At 36.9% G+C, this 15,677-nt stretch overlaps 1 protein-coding gene across 1 annotated transcript in view; it reads left to right on the plus strand.

The window, feature by feature from the left end:
- The window catches only part of vldlr (very low density lipoprotein receptor), a 48,320-nt gene extending 33,877 nt beyond the window's left edge, over positions 1-14,443 (plus strand). The window contains exons 15-19 of the mRNA XM_028462545.1: positions 76-217; positions 2,335-2,484; positions 11,639-11,716; positions 11,814-11,983; positions 13,428-14,443. Of these exons, the coding sequence (XP_028318346.1) occupies positions 76-217; positions 2,335-2,484; positions 11,639-11,716; positions 11,814-11,983; positions 13,428-13,466 (579 nt within the window). The 3' untranslated portion in view covers positions 13,467-14,443. The remainder of the gene's footprint in view (positions 1-75; positions 218-2,334; positions 2,485-11,638; positions 11,717-11,813; positions 11,984-13,427) is intronic.
- Positions 14,444-15,677: the final 1,234 nt, after the last annotated feature.

A 15,677-nucleotide genomic window follows, 5' to 3' on the forward strand; every position in this document is an offset into this window, starting at 1 on the left:
GAAATTAAGTACCGTACGTTTTACGATGCTCATGTTCTTAGCTGCACAATGGATGGGCTCTATTTGCTTTTCCAGGATAGAGTTTTCTGGACGGATGGAGAAAAAGAAGCAATTTATGGTGCAAACAAGTTTACCGGCTCTGACGTTGTGACGCTAGCCAGCAACCTGAATGACCCCCAGGACATCATTGTGTATCATGAACTGATTCAGCTTTCAGGTGAGGATCTGAATGGGACAGTTCTTTGAGTGTACTGAAATAAACAAATGGCAGTTAAAGGTCAGGTTTTTGGAAATTGATGAAAATTAGGAGGAATTAAGAGGGCAAGAAGTACGTTTTACCCACTTAGTTGGCACAATAACTGTATTAGCATCCATGCAAAATAATACAGTTTAAAACATTTCAGCAAGGGTTGCAAAATTGGAAACTTTCAATGCAAATTTATGGGGATGTTACAAAAATGAATGTTGGTTCATTATCTAGCACAGCGTTTTTCAACCACTGTGACGTGCCGTGAGAGATGGCCAGGTGTGCCCTGGGAAAATATTCACATTTTTTGAAAACTAACACTCTTAACGTTTAACACGGAACAAAATTGAATTATAGAAATGTTATGAGTAGTATTTATTATTATTCTATATAATATATGTATATAGTATGTAAAATTATATAATGTTAAAAAAATACATTGTATAACACAAAACAATATTTAACAGAATCAAGTTCAATTGTAGTTATCATATTTAATGTTTTCTTTTATATTTTTATTTAAGACACTTTGATAAGAATTACTGCATATTGTTATTTATAAATTTTGTTTTAAAAAAGTAAATGTATCTACCATTCATCTTCTGCCCTCAAAATGAATGTAAGAAATCATAATAGATTTTTTTTTTTTTTTGTTAATTTGATTCCTATTCAAGACACTTTGATTAGATTGACTGTATTGTTAATATAGGCTACAAAGTTTCATTTTTTTTTTTTTTAATTTTCTGACTTTTGCAACCTACCTAAAAACTCAAAGCAAGAGCAAGACAAAGGTCTTTCATTGACTGATCAACAGACTATTGCCTGAAAGTTTGTATCTGCTGTTTTGAGCAGCAGATAAAAGAAATGTAAACACTATTTTTTTTTTTTTTTTTCCCCGAGCAAATGGTGGTTTATGGCTTCAGAAAAGATTTAAAATGCATGAAAATTTTGAAAAAATGTAAGGCTGCTGTACAGCCTTTCCTCCTCCATCTTATTGTCTCAGTCTGAGAGCCTGTGCCTGAGTCTCACTAAGAATTGATGTATTTTCTACTAAAAGCTGCTGCTTTTTTAGCAGCATGTGGTTTTGCATCGGTTGTATGATGGTAACGGTGTGTTTGAGCTCATCAGTTAATATGCTAATGAGTGGAAAGGAACATTGTACATGAACTATTAATTTAGAAAAGGTTTTTTACTTGGTAAACCATGAAAGCTTGTGACTAATCATCAGCAGCTATGTGAAGATCATGAGAATAAAGAAAGTGTTCTACAAAGACTTCCAGTGTGCACCAGAAGATTAAAAAGACATGTGAATGGATTGAAATTAAGGTCACTGGAAGGTTTTCACAATAAATGTAGAACCTAGATCCTTTTTCTGTTAGGCAGATACTTTTTGAGCTCCTGTAGATTTTTATTAGGAAGGTACAGAGACTTGGAGAACAAATGGAAAGTGATGGTAAATATGTGCATAAATGCTTAAGATACAAAAGAAGAAGGGAGCCTGAAAGAAGATCCTTCAACAGTCCAAGCATATGCTACCATAAGAGAGGTTGTCTGCGCCAGCTGTAAACTGTTTTTAAAGGAGTTTGATTTATGGGTTTTCTTTTTCTACTGCAGTCTGCAATTTGGCTGTGCAGCAACTGAACTAAGTTTGTATCATTGTTTATATGGGTAGTTTGGCGTTCTGTGTGAAAAATGATAAATGAACTACAAGATTAGATGCTTGTCAAAACAACTTGCCTAGATAATTGAGGTTGGTCTTCTTATCTCTTTTTAACATCTGTTGAACCCTAAGTCTGTAATCTTCTTGCTCATCTGTGAACATACTGAGCCGTTATACATGCTGTTGTTCCAGTTCACTGTTATCTGGTAAGTGGTTTTATAACAATGAATGGAAAAGAAAAAGAAAATGTCTAGCTGTCGATGGCAGGAACTCAGCATGTCAAAAAAAAAATCAATTCCAAGTGTGCATTGTCACAGCCAAAGTCAAAATAATCATTTCCTAGATACAAGGTCTACTTCCTTCAGAAGAATGCCTTTCACAGAAAAGCTATTTTCAGCTGTTGACGTGTGTGCGACTGTGTCCACAGGTACCAACTGGTGTGCAGAAAAAGGAGAAAATGGAGGTTGCAGCTACATGTGTCTTCCAGCACCACAAATCAACAAACACTCCCCGAAGTACACCTGTGTGTGTCCGGAGGGCCAGGAGCTCAGTACGGACAGCCTCCGCTGCAGACCTGGTGAGTCACTTCAAGTACGGTATATATTCATGGCAAGTTATTCCCATCCTTATCCTTGTTATCCACTTTTTCATAGGGAATCAGTATATCACATGAAATGTCAACTTTAGCACATACTTCCATCCCCACTAAAGTCAAACTTTGCTTTGTTCTGCTTCAAACTGAAATCAGAAAATCCAATTCAACTTTATTTATAGAGTCCTTGTCATAGTGGCAGCCTCTACTCTCCCCTCCCGGCTTCTTACTGCAGTCTACGCTCACTGCATGCTACTCTTTTCAAAACAAACCAACATGGCAACCACTGCAACCAAACTACAGAGCTGCTGAATGATTGGCTGTTTGCCTGTCACTGGTAACGTCTGGGGATATGATGGGCTGGTTCCACCCGTCTGTCAGCTGATTGGCTGTTCGTGTGTTTCTGTCGGCTGAACCACAGACATGAATATGTGCTGAACGAAGATCGGTCCAAATTGATTGAATTACGGTTCAAAACAAACAAGCTAAAGTTTTGTCTCACCCAGACGTGTGCGCCGTCACAAACACGAGAGAACACACTCACCATGACTGAAGCACCGGGCGAGTTTGAGTCTGAGTGGCGAGTTTGCCATGGCGTCGATCATCAGTGGCATCACTTATATTGCTTAAAAAAAAAAACTCCAAAAGTCACATTTTGAACTATTTTGGCTTTAAACAAGGTACAGATGGTAAAGAGGCGCTTGCATCGAGCTATAGGAGCCAAAGGAGGAAACACATCTAACCTCATAAAACACCTCCCGTGTCGTCACAGATTTAAATCGAATACCAGGTTACTATGCCCTGTTTGTTTTCATTGGCTAATATTGGTTAAAGGATGTCAAAGAATAAAGCACATACAAAATACGTAAAAGTATAGTTTTCACACGGAATCACTTCCTGTTTATTGTATTTTATCAATGGTTTATTATGTTTGAGAAGAATCATGATTAGGGCTGCCAACTTTGGTTGTTTAGTCAACTAATTGGTCGATGCCGTCGTGGTCAACCAAGATTTTCATTGGTCGACCGGCAATAGTATCAGTTCCAATACCGTAAAAAAAGAAGGAAAAAAATGCAATGCACTTATATTGATGATAAGGATTAAATATCAATATAATGTATTTAATGCCTTAACATGATTATATGTCCAGCAACAGCTCTGTGTGAGTGTGTGCTGCAAAATAGAAACAAAAAAATTGTTGCGCTTCAGCTTATATGCTTTTATACATGTACTCTTATCATGCACCAAACACTATAAGTAATGAATAAGTATTTATAACTTGTACAAATACATTGGCAACTTCTGTCATAGTGAAGCCACAAAAATGGGGTTGTTTGCTCGGTGAGTCACATGATCAACATTCATGTCAGCATTTACAAAGAGTTTTTATTGTAATTTTGTGTCTTTTTGTCATTCTTTGTATGTTTGTGTATTTGTGCTGCCATTTTGCATTTTCAGAGTAATTATAGTGTATTTCTATTTGTGTACTTTTGTTGTCATTTTCTGTAATTTTGCATATTTTTGAGTAATTGTGTGTATTTATTCATTTATTTATTCAGTTTATTTCCGACATGGTTACATTCACTTTTCTTTTTTTTTACATTTTTTTTTTTATTTTTATTTTGTACATGCCGAAAAAGGAGACGAGAGAAGCAGTTTGCTTATTTGGGTCCCGTCCCCTGTTTTACCATTGCAAATTTACATGGGTTTACATGTCTCTCCGGTCAAACATTCTTGAGTTGTTCTGAACAGTCCTTTTTTGTGTATTCTCATATGTAGTCAGTGTTGTCTTTTTTTTTTTATTTTTTTTTATTCCTCCTCATCTCTATCGTTGTTCGTGTTGGCTTTGTTCCCTGCCAGACGTTGTTAGCATTCCTCCAGTGCAAGAATAGTTCCTCTTTCGAAGGTGTTTGGAAGTTTTTTTTCCCTTTTCATCCATAATGTCACCACTCAGGAATGTCTCTTTTGGACACACAAGTTTGCAGCTTGTTTTGTCTCTACATCAAGGTTAATCCAGCTGTTGTTAGTTCTATTGGCAGTGTTGTATTTTCCACTGTTAGATTTAACTTGTATAAACACATTATTATATCTTAGTTCATAAGCAAGGTAGTAATTTCATTGTACAGGAAAACGTGTTTCTAACTGCACATATGACAATAAACACTTTGAATTTAAATTTAATGTAATCCTTAATCACCCCACCACCTAGCAATTGAAATGAATAAATGACAGACCTTTTTTACTCTTGGTTTCCACATTTAATTCAGTCTCCGTAAAATAATCACAGTCTGAGTTTTGTTTCCAGTGTTTATATAGATCTGGGTCCATAGCCATGATTACCATCAGTAATGTTGTTGTTTAGGTGGATCCTTCGTATTTTCCCAAGTCTTCCATCGTTTTGATGAGGATTGGTTTTCCGTTCTCTTCTCCCAGTGGTGTAATGTAAATTCTGCAGTTCCTTGTCCACGTCTTTAAAATCTTTCCTCCTTTTTTATTTGGCGTGCCTTCCATGCGATGCTTGCATTTTTTTTGTCAGGTTTTCATCAATATAAACCTTCGTTTCCTTCAGCTTTCTTCCTTGCTTCAGTAGTTCTCCTTTGCATTTCATATTCGTGAAGGTTATTAATGTTTTTTGTTCATTTTTGTAGTAGTTTTGTGTGTTTATGGAATATTTTCTGTTTCTCTTGTCTTTTACTGTATTTTCCTGCAATGTTGTAATTCTTTGTAATTTTTTTTCATGTTGCTCTTATTTTGTGTATTTTTCTGTTGTTTTGTACATTTACTTTGGGGGCAGCATAACATTAGACCAAGGCCTCATTTGGCCCCCGAGCTGCCAATATCTGAGCTTGTACATGTTGTATTAATTAGGAACCGTTTACTGATGTTAATGTCAAATGTATAAAGTGAGGGAGTGCAGTTGGGAATATGTCACAACAGAATTAACTAACTTTAAATTCAGAAATGGCATTAAAATTATTTTTTTAATATTTTGCTTATTTTAGGTACTTTTATATCATATATATTGTAATTTTTCACAAACCACAACTTAAGTGCTTGAAGAAAATAGTGTATTTTGTCTTATTGTACTATTTAGTGTTCCAGATTGCTTTATTTGTGTTAAAATCAAAAAAATTATATGGGGGAAGATCCCCCCAGACCCCCCTACAGTGGGTTTTGTTGTCACCTTTTTGATGCCGTTGGTGTTTGCATGTCTGATTGCAAGAACATCAGAGTATCACAGACTGGTTGAGCCATGAACCACCGATCATGAACCGTCAACTTTAGCGCCAAGACACCTGAAACATAAGAGAAAGGCATAGACTGTAGAAAAACATGATGCAGTGTTGACAAAAAGGAGAGGACCTTGACACTGAGAAGGACTCATGGAGGATTCACTTAAGGGTTAGGGTCATGTTTATAGAATCAGCCTATAGGAGTAGAGACAGTAGCAGCCTCATGTACTGAGACTGGGAGCTGGTTCCAAAGATGCGAAGCCTCCTGTTCTACTTTTAAACACGCTGGGAACATCCAGTAAACTAGCAGACTGGAAGCAAACTTTAATATTAGAAAATGATCTGGAATTTCCTGCTTTCAGGAAAATAATTGCATTTAAATAGGTGTTTTTAATTGCAGAAAAATTAAGTTGATCAGTAATAGCATGAAACTGTGGGAATGTTTGGTTTTCGAAAGTCAAGTTTATTTATTTGACCCTGGGTTTAGTAACAGACTGGTAACAGATTTACATTTTAATTCTTATGGGTATCTAATTTCAGTTCTAATATTACATTTATGGCAGTGCATCTCTTTGACAAAATAATGCAGCGTTTTAGGTTGACCTGTCATTGCGTTATCACCCTTAAAACTTGTCAGAAATATGCTCACTCTATTACATTTACTTGCATTGATCTGTTTCTATTGTTGTGGCTCTGATATCTGATATGTCTCCTCCCACTGTTTGACGGATGCTAAAGTCTCATCTGGACAATTGAACTATGTTTGTTAACAAAGCTGAGTGGTCTGCTGCTCACTTTCAATCCATATTGATCTTAAAGATCTTGTCGAAGTTGGCCCTGATGTTAGTATGAAGTACAGGAAGTGTCTTTTATATAAACTGTTTTTTTATTTTTTTGGGTGAGCAAATGCTTTCTTATATTTGATTCAAACTGTTTACTACCAACCATCACCCCTGCAGCACAATAACTAAACTGGCACCGTTTCTGTACATCTCTTCGAACCCAACGTACAAAAACCACAGCCTGATTGGCTGAGTAGTTTGAGGGAGGACCAATGGAGTGCGACCTGTCATGGAGCGCCTTATTCGTGAATTTTTTGCAGGAATATTGTGTATTTCTTGGAAAGCAGCCAATACAGCATTGTGCTAATTCCACAGAAAACACGGTGGATGGATGTTTATCATTTCTAATATATTCCAACTGCAAAATACTTTTTACATTTGTGTATTTTCACCTACTGCTAGAGAAATCTTGTTTTAAAACCACAAATTAGCAGGTGTATCAGAATTTTCATCTTTGCAGCATCACCCACAACTTGTCTCTTCTCCCATTTCACCTTTGTTACCTTTTTTGTCAAAATAATGGGTTTTTGCAAATGAAAATATTTTTTTTGTGTTTTACTTTGTTCCTTTTCTAAAGCTGTCAAGCTCTTTATGCACTTTGTGGTTGGAAGCAGTGCCTGATGGGAACCTGGTATCTTTATTCTGAGCACATAGTATCCTAATTGGACTGCAGCTGCTAACCAAGAGGTGGTGTACTCAAAGTAGCATAATGTCTCCCCTGACAACTATTTGAACTTTCTCTCTCCCCAAAGAAAGTCTGCCTACATTCTGCAGATTAGGGTTAGGGTCTTTGAGGAGATGATGCTGAAACTACTGTAAACTCTGCACTCAGTCAGTACAACAGGGATGAGCAAGTGTGTGTTTGTGTGTTTATATAGTCTGTTGGAGGTGTCTAAGACTGTTTTCGTCTGTTGACTCTCCCTTTTATTGGGTTGAACCTGCATAGCACGCATTTGTCCGCTACACAACAGACCTATCAGTGGTCATGCTGCTGCCTCCCTGCTAATTAACATTGAAAATCTACATTGAATGGTTCAATGCAGTGTCTCTGTTGTAGGAGGACCTTGCTTTCAGCAATTGAGTGCCGATTTCTAAGTCTGTCTCTGGAGACGTGGTCTACATTCAGGGAAGCCCTACTTGAATGAGTGCAGTCTATTTCGTCTAAACTATGTTTGCACATCCCTGTGGCAGAACTGCATTTGTTTATAATGTTCGTGTTTTTGCTACATCAGCAAAGCTAGACATTTTCCTTTTAGGCTGCCGTTTCTCAAGGCTGCTGGTTCTATATGTGATGCTGTGCTAAGATGGATATAATTCTAGGCGGAGCTTTGAGTGTAAAACCCCACCCAAGCTGCCCTCCATTCCAAATGAATTTTGGAATTAGTGTGTTACACCATCAGAGAAAGTGTCATCTCCACATCAGTTTACATAGTTTTGTTTTGGCTTTCTGTAATCTAGACCTGCGATTACAGGCAATTAAACTTCCAGAAGTTGTAGATGTTAACTTTTGTAATTGATTTTATATTTATACACATAGAAATGCACTAAAACAGCACATGTTCAGATCAGTGAAAGATATCGCACAAGATTTGATGTCAAGCTATTACACTTGCTAAAGCTAGACATTAGACCACCACCTGTTTTAAGGTGAGAAATATGTTTTGAGACAATATCACACATTTCCAGCATGTCAGTGGGCGTGTGTTCAGTGTTGTATTGCTGTTTCCACTTGATTTAAAAAGATAAAAATAAAATGACTATTTCCATTTCAGGAAGTGAATTCCATATTTTCCATCGAGGCTGATTTGACTTTATTGATGGAAATTGTGCCCATAGCTGCCATTAATAATCATACAGTAAACTATGTCAAGTACAGTAAAAGTAATGCATCATTCTACTTCTGGTGGAATGTGTGCATTGATAACGATAACAAATTGGGCCTTTTTTATTTTTTAAATGAAATTGTTTTTGTTAACTTGCACCTACCTGGCCTTTATTCTGCAACATCATCTTGTCCTTTTGTAATGCAAGTCATCTGGGAACATGTTTAGTCTTGCCTTAAAACCAATTTGACAAGCTCTGACCTTTCCTCACATTGGAAAACAGTCTGGGTGGAGGAGGGCATTCTGGTTGTTTAAGTTAATTGTTTCCGTTTGGATATAAAAGGTTCTTTGACCTTGTAGCATCTTTTCCTGGTTGGAGTTAGGCATTGGTCCAACATTGGAAAAGCATTTTTATCCCCCGCCTTAAAGTGTGGAAGGGGGATAGCTTTTCTCAGAATCTGTTTAAGATAGGATAACCAAATTTGGTGTGTGCGCTCAGGGTATCAATACCCTGTTCTTAGATTTAGGACGGTTAGGAAAAGCTTGTGAGTTATGATAACCAATCTGGCGGAGGATGTTGATAACTGTCTTGTTTTAATTGTGATTAATATTTGTTGCTTTCAAGTCGGTAGCATTGACCAAAAGTAATTTGTCCCTATCAAAAGTACACTGAATGTAGGGGACTTGCTGATCGGCACTAATGGCTTTACCCACTTTAGCACTAATTTTATTATTCTGCTGAACTGGAAGATAAATCTTTCTGCTTTGTCATCTCCTTTTAAGGCATTCATCCATTGCTGATGTGTGTAATGTCTTTATTTAGCTGAAATTCTGTTAGCTTCACCCTGTGAAACACACAATTACAAAGAAAGATGGAAAATAAATGTGCTGATTCTCGTATCTAAACTTCATTCAACAGAAGAGCTCTGGCTGATCACACAACTTTTACATCGGAGTTCTCTAGCATAGTTTCAAATGATAAAATCATGCAAAGATGAAGTTATCAGAGTTTCTCGGTATCAGTGATGACTGAAACGGGCAGTGGCCCAATTTGTAAATGTGTTTTAAACCACATGAAAAAAACAAGTTTTATGCTAACATCCTAAGCATTTACTCCTGATAAAAGAACATGTTTCTCTGCTACATTGTTGTTGAACATTGTGTTCCAGCATGTTCCTTTCATTGTATAAACAGTGTCAATACTTCTCCACAGCTGTGGCAGATGCTTTGCTCTCAGTGCAGCTGTTCGCAATGAAATCCTTAAGAGTTTAATGTTTTCTTTAGACTTCTTTGCACTTGGTGGCTTTTATTTGTTTTTAATATTGTATGGCTTACTTTCTGTTTCATACTTTGAAACCTGCTTTTTTTCTTAGGCACCCATTGTTACACTTTGATATTTGTTTCAAATGTTAAGTGCATTATAAATAAAATGTGTTATTCTTTGGATGATTAAATGTGACTTATCAAAGATGCAAGGTACTTGCATAGAAAATGTATGAATGGAGCTTATAGTGTTATAAAAATTTTCCACCCCACTGTTAATGTGGCATATTTAGTCCTGATATTTACTACAATGAGCAGCAGAAACGTGGACAATAATTTGTAAATTAACTGTGGAGTCCAACTGAATCTGTTAGCTTAAAACAGGTAAAACACTTAAGCTTAAAATGGACAGAGTTATCATAGCTGTGCAAAGTGGTAAAGATATATTAGTTACAAATATTAAAATTATAATTTCATTTAGATACTTTTATACAAACAAGCAGTTAGGGTTAAGGGACTTCTCAATAGGTTGGATTGAAACGCCACCACTGACTGAGGGTACAGTGGAAGTTTCTCCATACAGTTGCAAGAATTCTTTTTTTTTTGTCATATTTAAGGATCTGCTGCATAAAATACATCTGTAGTGGTTTAGATGGTTTCGGGATAGATGATCTGCACACAAAAAGTAGATTTGGATGTAGTCTACATGGTTTTTTCTTTTAATGGGAACCTTTTATGAGTCAAAGTGGCTGAAAGTATCAGTAGTGACTGGTTTATTCAAATGCTGTTCACTTTCTGTGAACCTCAGAGAAAAGATTGTTGTATCAGTTTCATATTTGAATATTTTGACACCTGGCATGAGGAGAAATGTTGAGACGCCTCCACAGTCAGATGCCGAGTGTAGTGAATGTCACATGAAATGCTGTGAAGTCTGAGATTCTCATTGCTCTGCTGTTGCCGTCTGTTGATGCAGTCGCTAAGCCTTGAGCAGTGAAGCAGGTTGTCACCAAGGACACCAATGAACTAAAGTCTGTGTTGTTCAGTCTTTGTCGCTGCTTTAGCTGAGCTGCTTGAAAAGCAGGCTTGAGTGAGTGATGTTTCTGGTTTTCTGTCACACACTGTGTGTGAAACCCAACAATAGGCAGCGCTTTCGTCTGCAGAACTTTGGGAACTCAACAAGTGTGTTCGTGACTTGAATGTATTTGCAACAGCTTGTTAAAAGGAAGGAGTACACTTTAGATCAGACTAAAGTGTTTTCTTAATGTTTGAAGTGTTTTTCAACTCAGTAATAAACAAATCATTGGCATTCACGGTGGGGTTGGGTTGTGAAATGAAATGTGTCAGGGCTTACTGTCGTAAACATTAAAATTGTTCAATATTTACAACTAAAACTCATTGTGTATGTGATAGGAAAGCAGACGACTCATGACCCCGTGAACAGAATGTGGCCAATTGAGAACAATTTCAGAATTGAAAATTCCTAATCAGTGGCAGCACATTGAAATATCTCAAACGTGGCTAAAATATTCGATTTTTGTACCTTGACTTAACCAAGTAGGAGCTTCAACTTAATGTGGTGTTCCAAATCATTTTTTACAGGTAGGTGTTGGGAAAATCAAGTGAGCTGCTGCTTTGAATGCAGCATTAGTTCACATTGTTGGATCTCATTTGATCACACAAGATTTCTGGCTTGGAGGGAGATTAATGGTGGGACAGAATGTTTCTGTGTGTGCCGTTGATTATTAGTATTATCAAAACTGTTCCATGCCTAATTTTTATTTATTTTTTTATAAATATTTGTGTGGTCTGTAATAGAAAAAATGTCTTTAAATTTAAAAAAATCTTTGTGCATTTAACCCACTTAAGTGATCTTGTATCAGAGGTTATTGTGATTTAATTTTAATTCTTAGATTCATGTGGGGAGGATTGTGCTCAAACTCAATAGATAGTTTGTTTGTTGTTTATTTTTGTCTCTCAGAAGCCAATGTGAGTACGTCCATCCAGGTGAACTCCACGGCCAAAGGCTCCACTGCTGCCTGGGCAGTTCTTCCCGTCTGTAAGCACTATTTTATTTAGTTATTTACCTATCTAAAGATTTGATGGTAATCCTAAACTTAACTCTTCCCTGTGTGTCTGGTTGTGTTGCTGCTCAGTGCTGTTGGCGATGTTGGGAACAGGTGCGTACTTAATGTGGAGGAACTGGCAGCTGAAGAACCAGAAAAGCATGAATTTTGACAATCCTGTGTACCTGAAGACGACAGAGGAAGACCTCAACATTGACATCTCTCGACACAGCGCCAACGTTGGACACACCTACCCAGCGGTGAATCTGCAGAGCATGAATGATCGAAATCAAAGCGTGTTCAGCAGAGGCGTACTTAATTTTTAGACTTAAATGTGTTCACAATTGCTTTCACTACACCCGAGTCTGAAATTAAAATGGATGCACACAATTTAGCAGAGACATAACAGTTTTTAAAGTTTAGAATGTTTATGGTGCATCTGGAAAGTATTTGGAATAATAATTTGGAAAAAGTAAAGCGCGCCAAAGTTCTATTAAGGAGAGTTATTTCCCTATTATTCTACACAGATGTCTGCAAATGTATTCAAATTTTAAATCTGAAAAGTAATTGCCTTCAGTTTAGCACACCTACAAAATGTTTGGCCCGTTTCACTCATTCCTCGGACCATGAGGCAGAGCTGCTCAATCAGGTTGAATGGGACCAAAGAGTAGTTTCTTATGGTCTGAGAGTTCTGCAGGTGTTATTACATCAGCTGAGGAAAAAGTATTTGCCCTACTTTGGATCATTCGGATTTATCAGACTTAAAAGTTTCAGATTATCAAATCAATTTTAAATCTCACAAACACAACCCAAGTAAATCCAAAATGCAGTTTCTAAATGCTTACTTAATTTGTCAAAAGGCAAAAAAGTGAAAAACATCTAGCCTTATGCGAAAAAGTAATTGATAATCTATAATAGAGGAAAATGGGAACAGTATGAATTCTGCTCTCTACCAGCATCAGTAGATCAAGTGCTTCTGGGTTAACATTAGAACAATGACATGACACACATCAGTAAGTCCTCCTCTGAAAGTCTCACAGATAGAAAACCAAGTTGTTGAAGTGTCCAAAGTTCAGATTCAAATCCATTTGAAATACTGTGATGTGATCTTAAACCAGCAGTTCATGCTGAAATCGTCCACTATAGCCATTTTATGGGAATCACTCATGTTTTTGCTGCCAAGGTTGGCAGAATATTATTATTGTCAGGGGGCAATTACTTTTTCACATGGCCCAGTAACGGTATGGATTTATTTCTCCCTTAATAAATAAAAGTAATAATTTAGAAACTGATTTGTATTCGGACATTTTTGTTTTATATTAAAGTTGGTTTGATCGCAAACATTAAAGTGGGATAAATCTGAAACTAGGAAGGAGGAAAATACCACTTTATAGCACCAATTTACCAGGTTTTAGCCCAGTTGTGCTACATGCTAACCTTCTTTCAACCTTGTAGTCCAGAGTAATCCTCGATGTTGCCATTCAGTCTATCTGCACAGATTAAACCTTCTTGTAGTTGATCTGTTTAATCTGACATGTGCCTCCACGTTTAGCGTCACATTGCCTGCAAACGTCTCCACAACACAAAATGATTACGTGATACTTTTGGAATTTTATTTTGAATGACAGGTTTTTATTTGACACACTTAAGTTATCAGTGTTTAGTGGTGAAGTCATTAAGATGGATCTTTTCTCTCTGCTTCAGATTTCCATCGTGAACACAGAGGATGATGATTTGTCCTGATCAAGTTTGAGTTTTGCTGCTTCAGTGATGGAGAGCCACCTCCTGGTTACCTAGACGACTGCTGTCCATATCAGCCTTTGCAGCCCTTACAATTCAACCACATGCCTTCTGAAGTGCATTACGCCATCACCAGTGGGAAGGGAACTTATTGAGGATGTGAATACTACAAATTGTCTCTATGTTCACTCCACCTCTGCAGTGTTAAAGACTCTTGATTTCTTTTTTTCTTATTAATGATTTTGACCACCACCTGCTTTCTGTTTTGGGCCCTTTCTTCTTAAAGGACTTCAAAACCCTGTGCTCACAACACCAAATGAATTTTCTCAGCTACACGGCTTCTTCTTAGGGTTCTTGTGTTGAGACTGAACAGGAAAACTAGAAGGACGCTGCTTCTCTCACGGCACACTCTGCTGGTCAGGATTTCAAACTTGATCTGAGCTCTCAGGAAATGACACGGCAAAAGTTTGAAAGTGGTGACGCGGAAACTCAAATGTGAATATTTATGTATGTTTTGAGCTTCTGTTTTTTTTTTTTTTTCAAGTTGTTGGTTAATTTTATTTGTTTTAAGTACATTCTTCCTGCCGTTATTAGTATTATATTTGCAGCTAAGTAAAAATAACTGGTTACAGCTTTTGTAAACACTGTAAACATTTACCCATCATCCCTCTGAGACATGAGCGTAAATCAGGACTCTTCAATGCACTTTGATCAAATGTTTTCTGTAAATAAGATTGTATACATTTGACTTGAAATGAACTTTTTGCTATGGTTGGCTGGTGTGTTGCGCTTAAGGTTACAATGTATTTAAGAGTGGAGAAAATCAACACAAAGGACTTTAATAACTATTTTGTATGTGTGCTGTTACTGTGAACTTTTTCTAGCTCTGTACAGTGAGGGGGGGGACGCAAAGAAATCATGCTCTGTAACTGTCGAAATGGATTTCAAAACTATTTCAAAATTAAAACCACAAAAATGTTGTTCAAACTGAATGTCTTTGTTTCCTTTGCATCGTGTACAGGTGTAATTAAAATGAACGTGCACTAGATTAAATATTAGAATATGCATTTATGTACCAAGATTAGATAGAAGTGTACAATGGGAGACGATGCCTGATTTGGAGCTGAACTGTTTTACTTTCTCACATGTCTAGAAATGGAGAGGGGCGGGGCTACAGACACTAGATGGCAGGTAGTGGCACACGGAGGGAGAATCAGAATTCCTTTATTAATCCCAGGGGGTAATGGCTTTTGTTACAGCCACAGAACACATCACAAATAAAAGAATAAAAACAATAAAGATGAAAGAATAAACAAATAAGTAAAAGACTGTTAAAAATAGGGATCAGAAACAAACATTACAGTAGCAGAAAAAAGTAGGATAAATAATAATATACAAATATATACCAATATGATTCAGATATTTACGAAAATAATACAAATGTGATTTAGATTTGGGAGTAAAAGACTGTGGAGGCGAGATAAATGAGTGAAGGAAAACAGAATAAAGTTTAGACACATTTTAACTTCATGGACAGTTCCAGGGTAAGTTACAATGACAACCTGCACAATCAGTGACATTAACTGAACATCATCCATTTTCTTACCCACTTGCTCCTTTTTTCAAGGTTGCAGGGGTCTGTTTATCTCCAGCTCTCATTGGGAATTAGGTGGGGGTACACCCTGGACAGGGCGCCAGTCCATCGCAGGGCAACACACACAGTCACCCCCATTCACTTCTACGTCAGAGGACATGAAAAAAAACACAAGCACAGGGAGAACATGCAAACTCCACATAAAAAGGACCCAAGTGTGTACACCAGGGCTTGAACCAAAGACCATGCTGTAAGGGGGACATGTTAACCACCACGCCACTGTGCGCCTATTAACTGGACATTTTGTTTTAAAATGGGTTATTGTAACACCTAAAGTATAAAAATACTTTACTGTATATGATTAGCTTTAATAGTATTTTTTTATTTATTTAGAAATTGACAAAACTTTCAGTGCTTCAAAGTAGTACTTATCGTGCCCAAAAATATCTTATTTTATTTGGTTTTCATTGTTGGAAAAGCTGATATTCAATCATTTCATTAAAAGCGTTCTATTCTGTAAAGCTTGCTGTGCTGCTTCTTTTCATCGTCAGTTTAAAGTACAATGTTGAGTTATCCATGCATCCCTCCATACTAATGGAAAACATGTATTTAAATAAAAT

The sequence above is a fragment of the Gouania willdenowi genome, chromosome 12, assembly GCF_900634775.1.
Source record: "Gouania willdenowi chromosome 12, fGouWil2.1, whole genome shotgun sequence".
Taxonomy (NCBI): Eukaryota; Metazoa; Chordata; class Actinopteri; order Blenniiformes; family Gobiesocidae; genus Gouania; species Gouania willdenowi.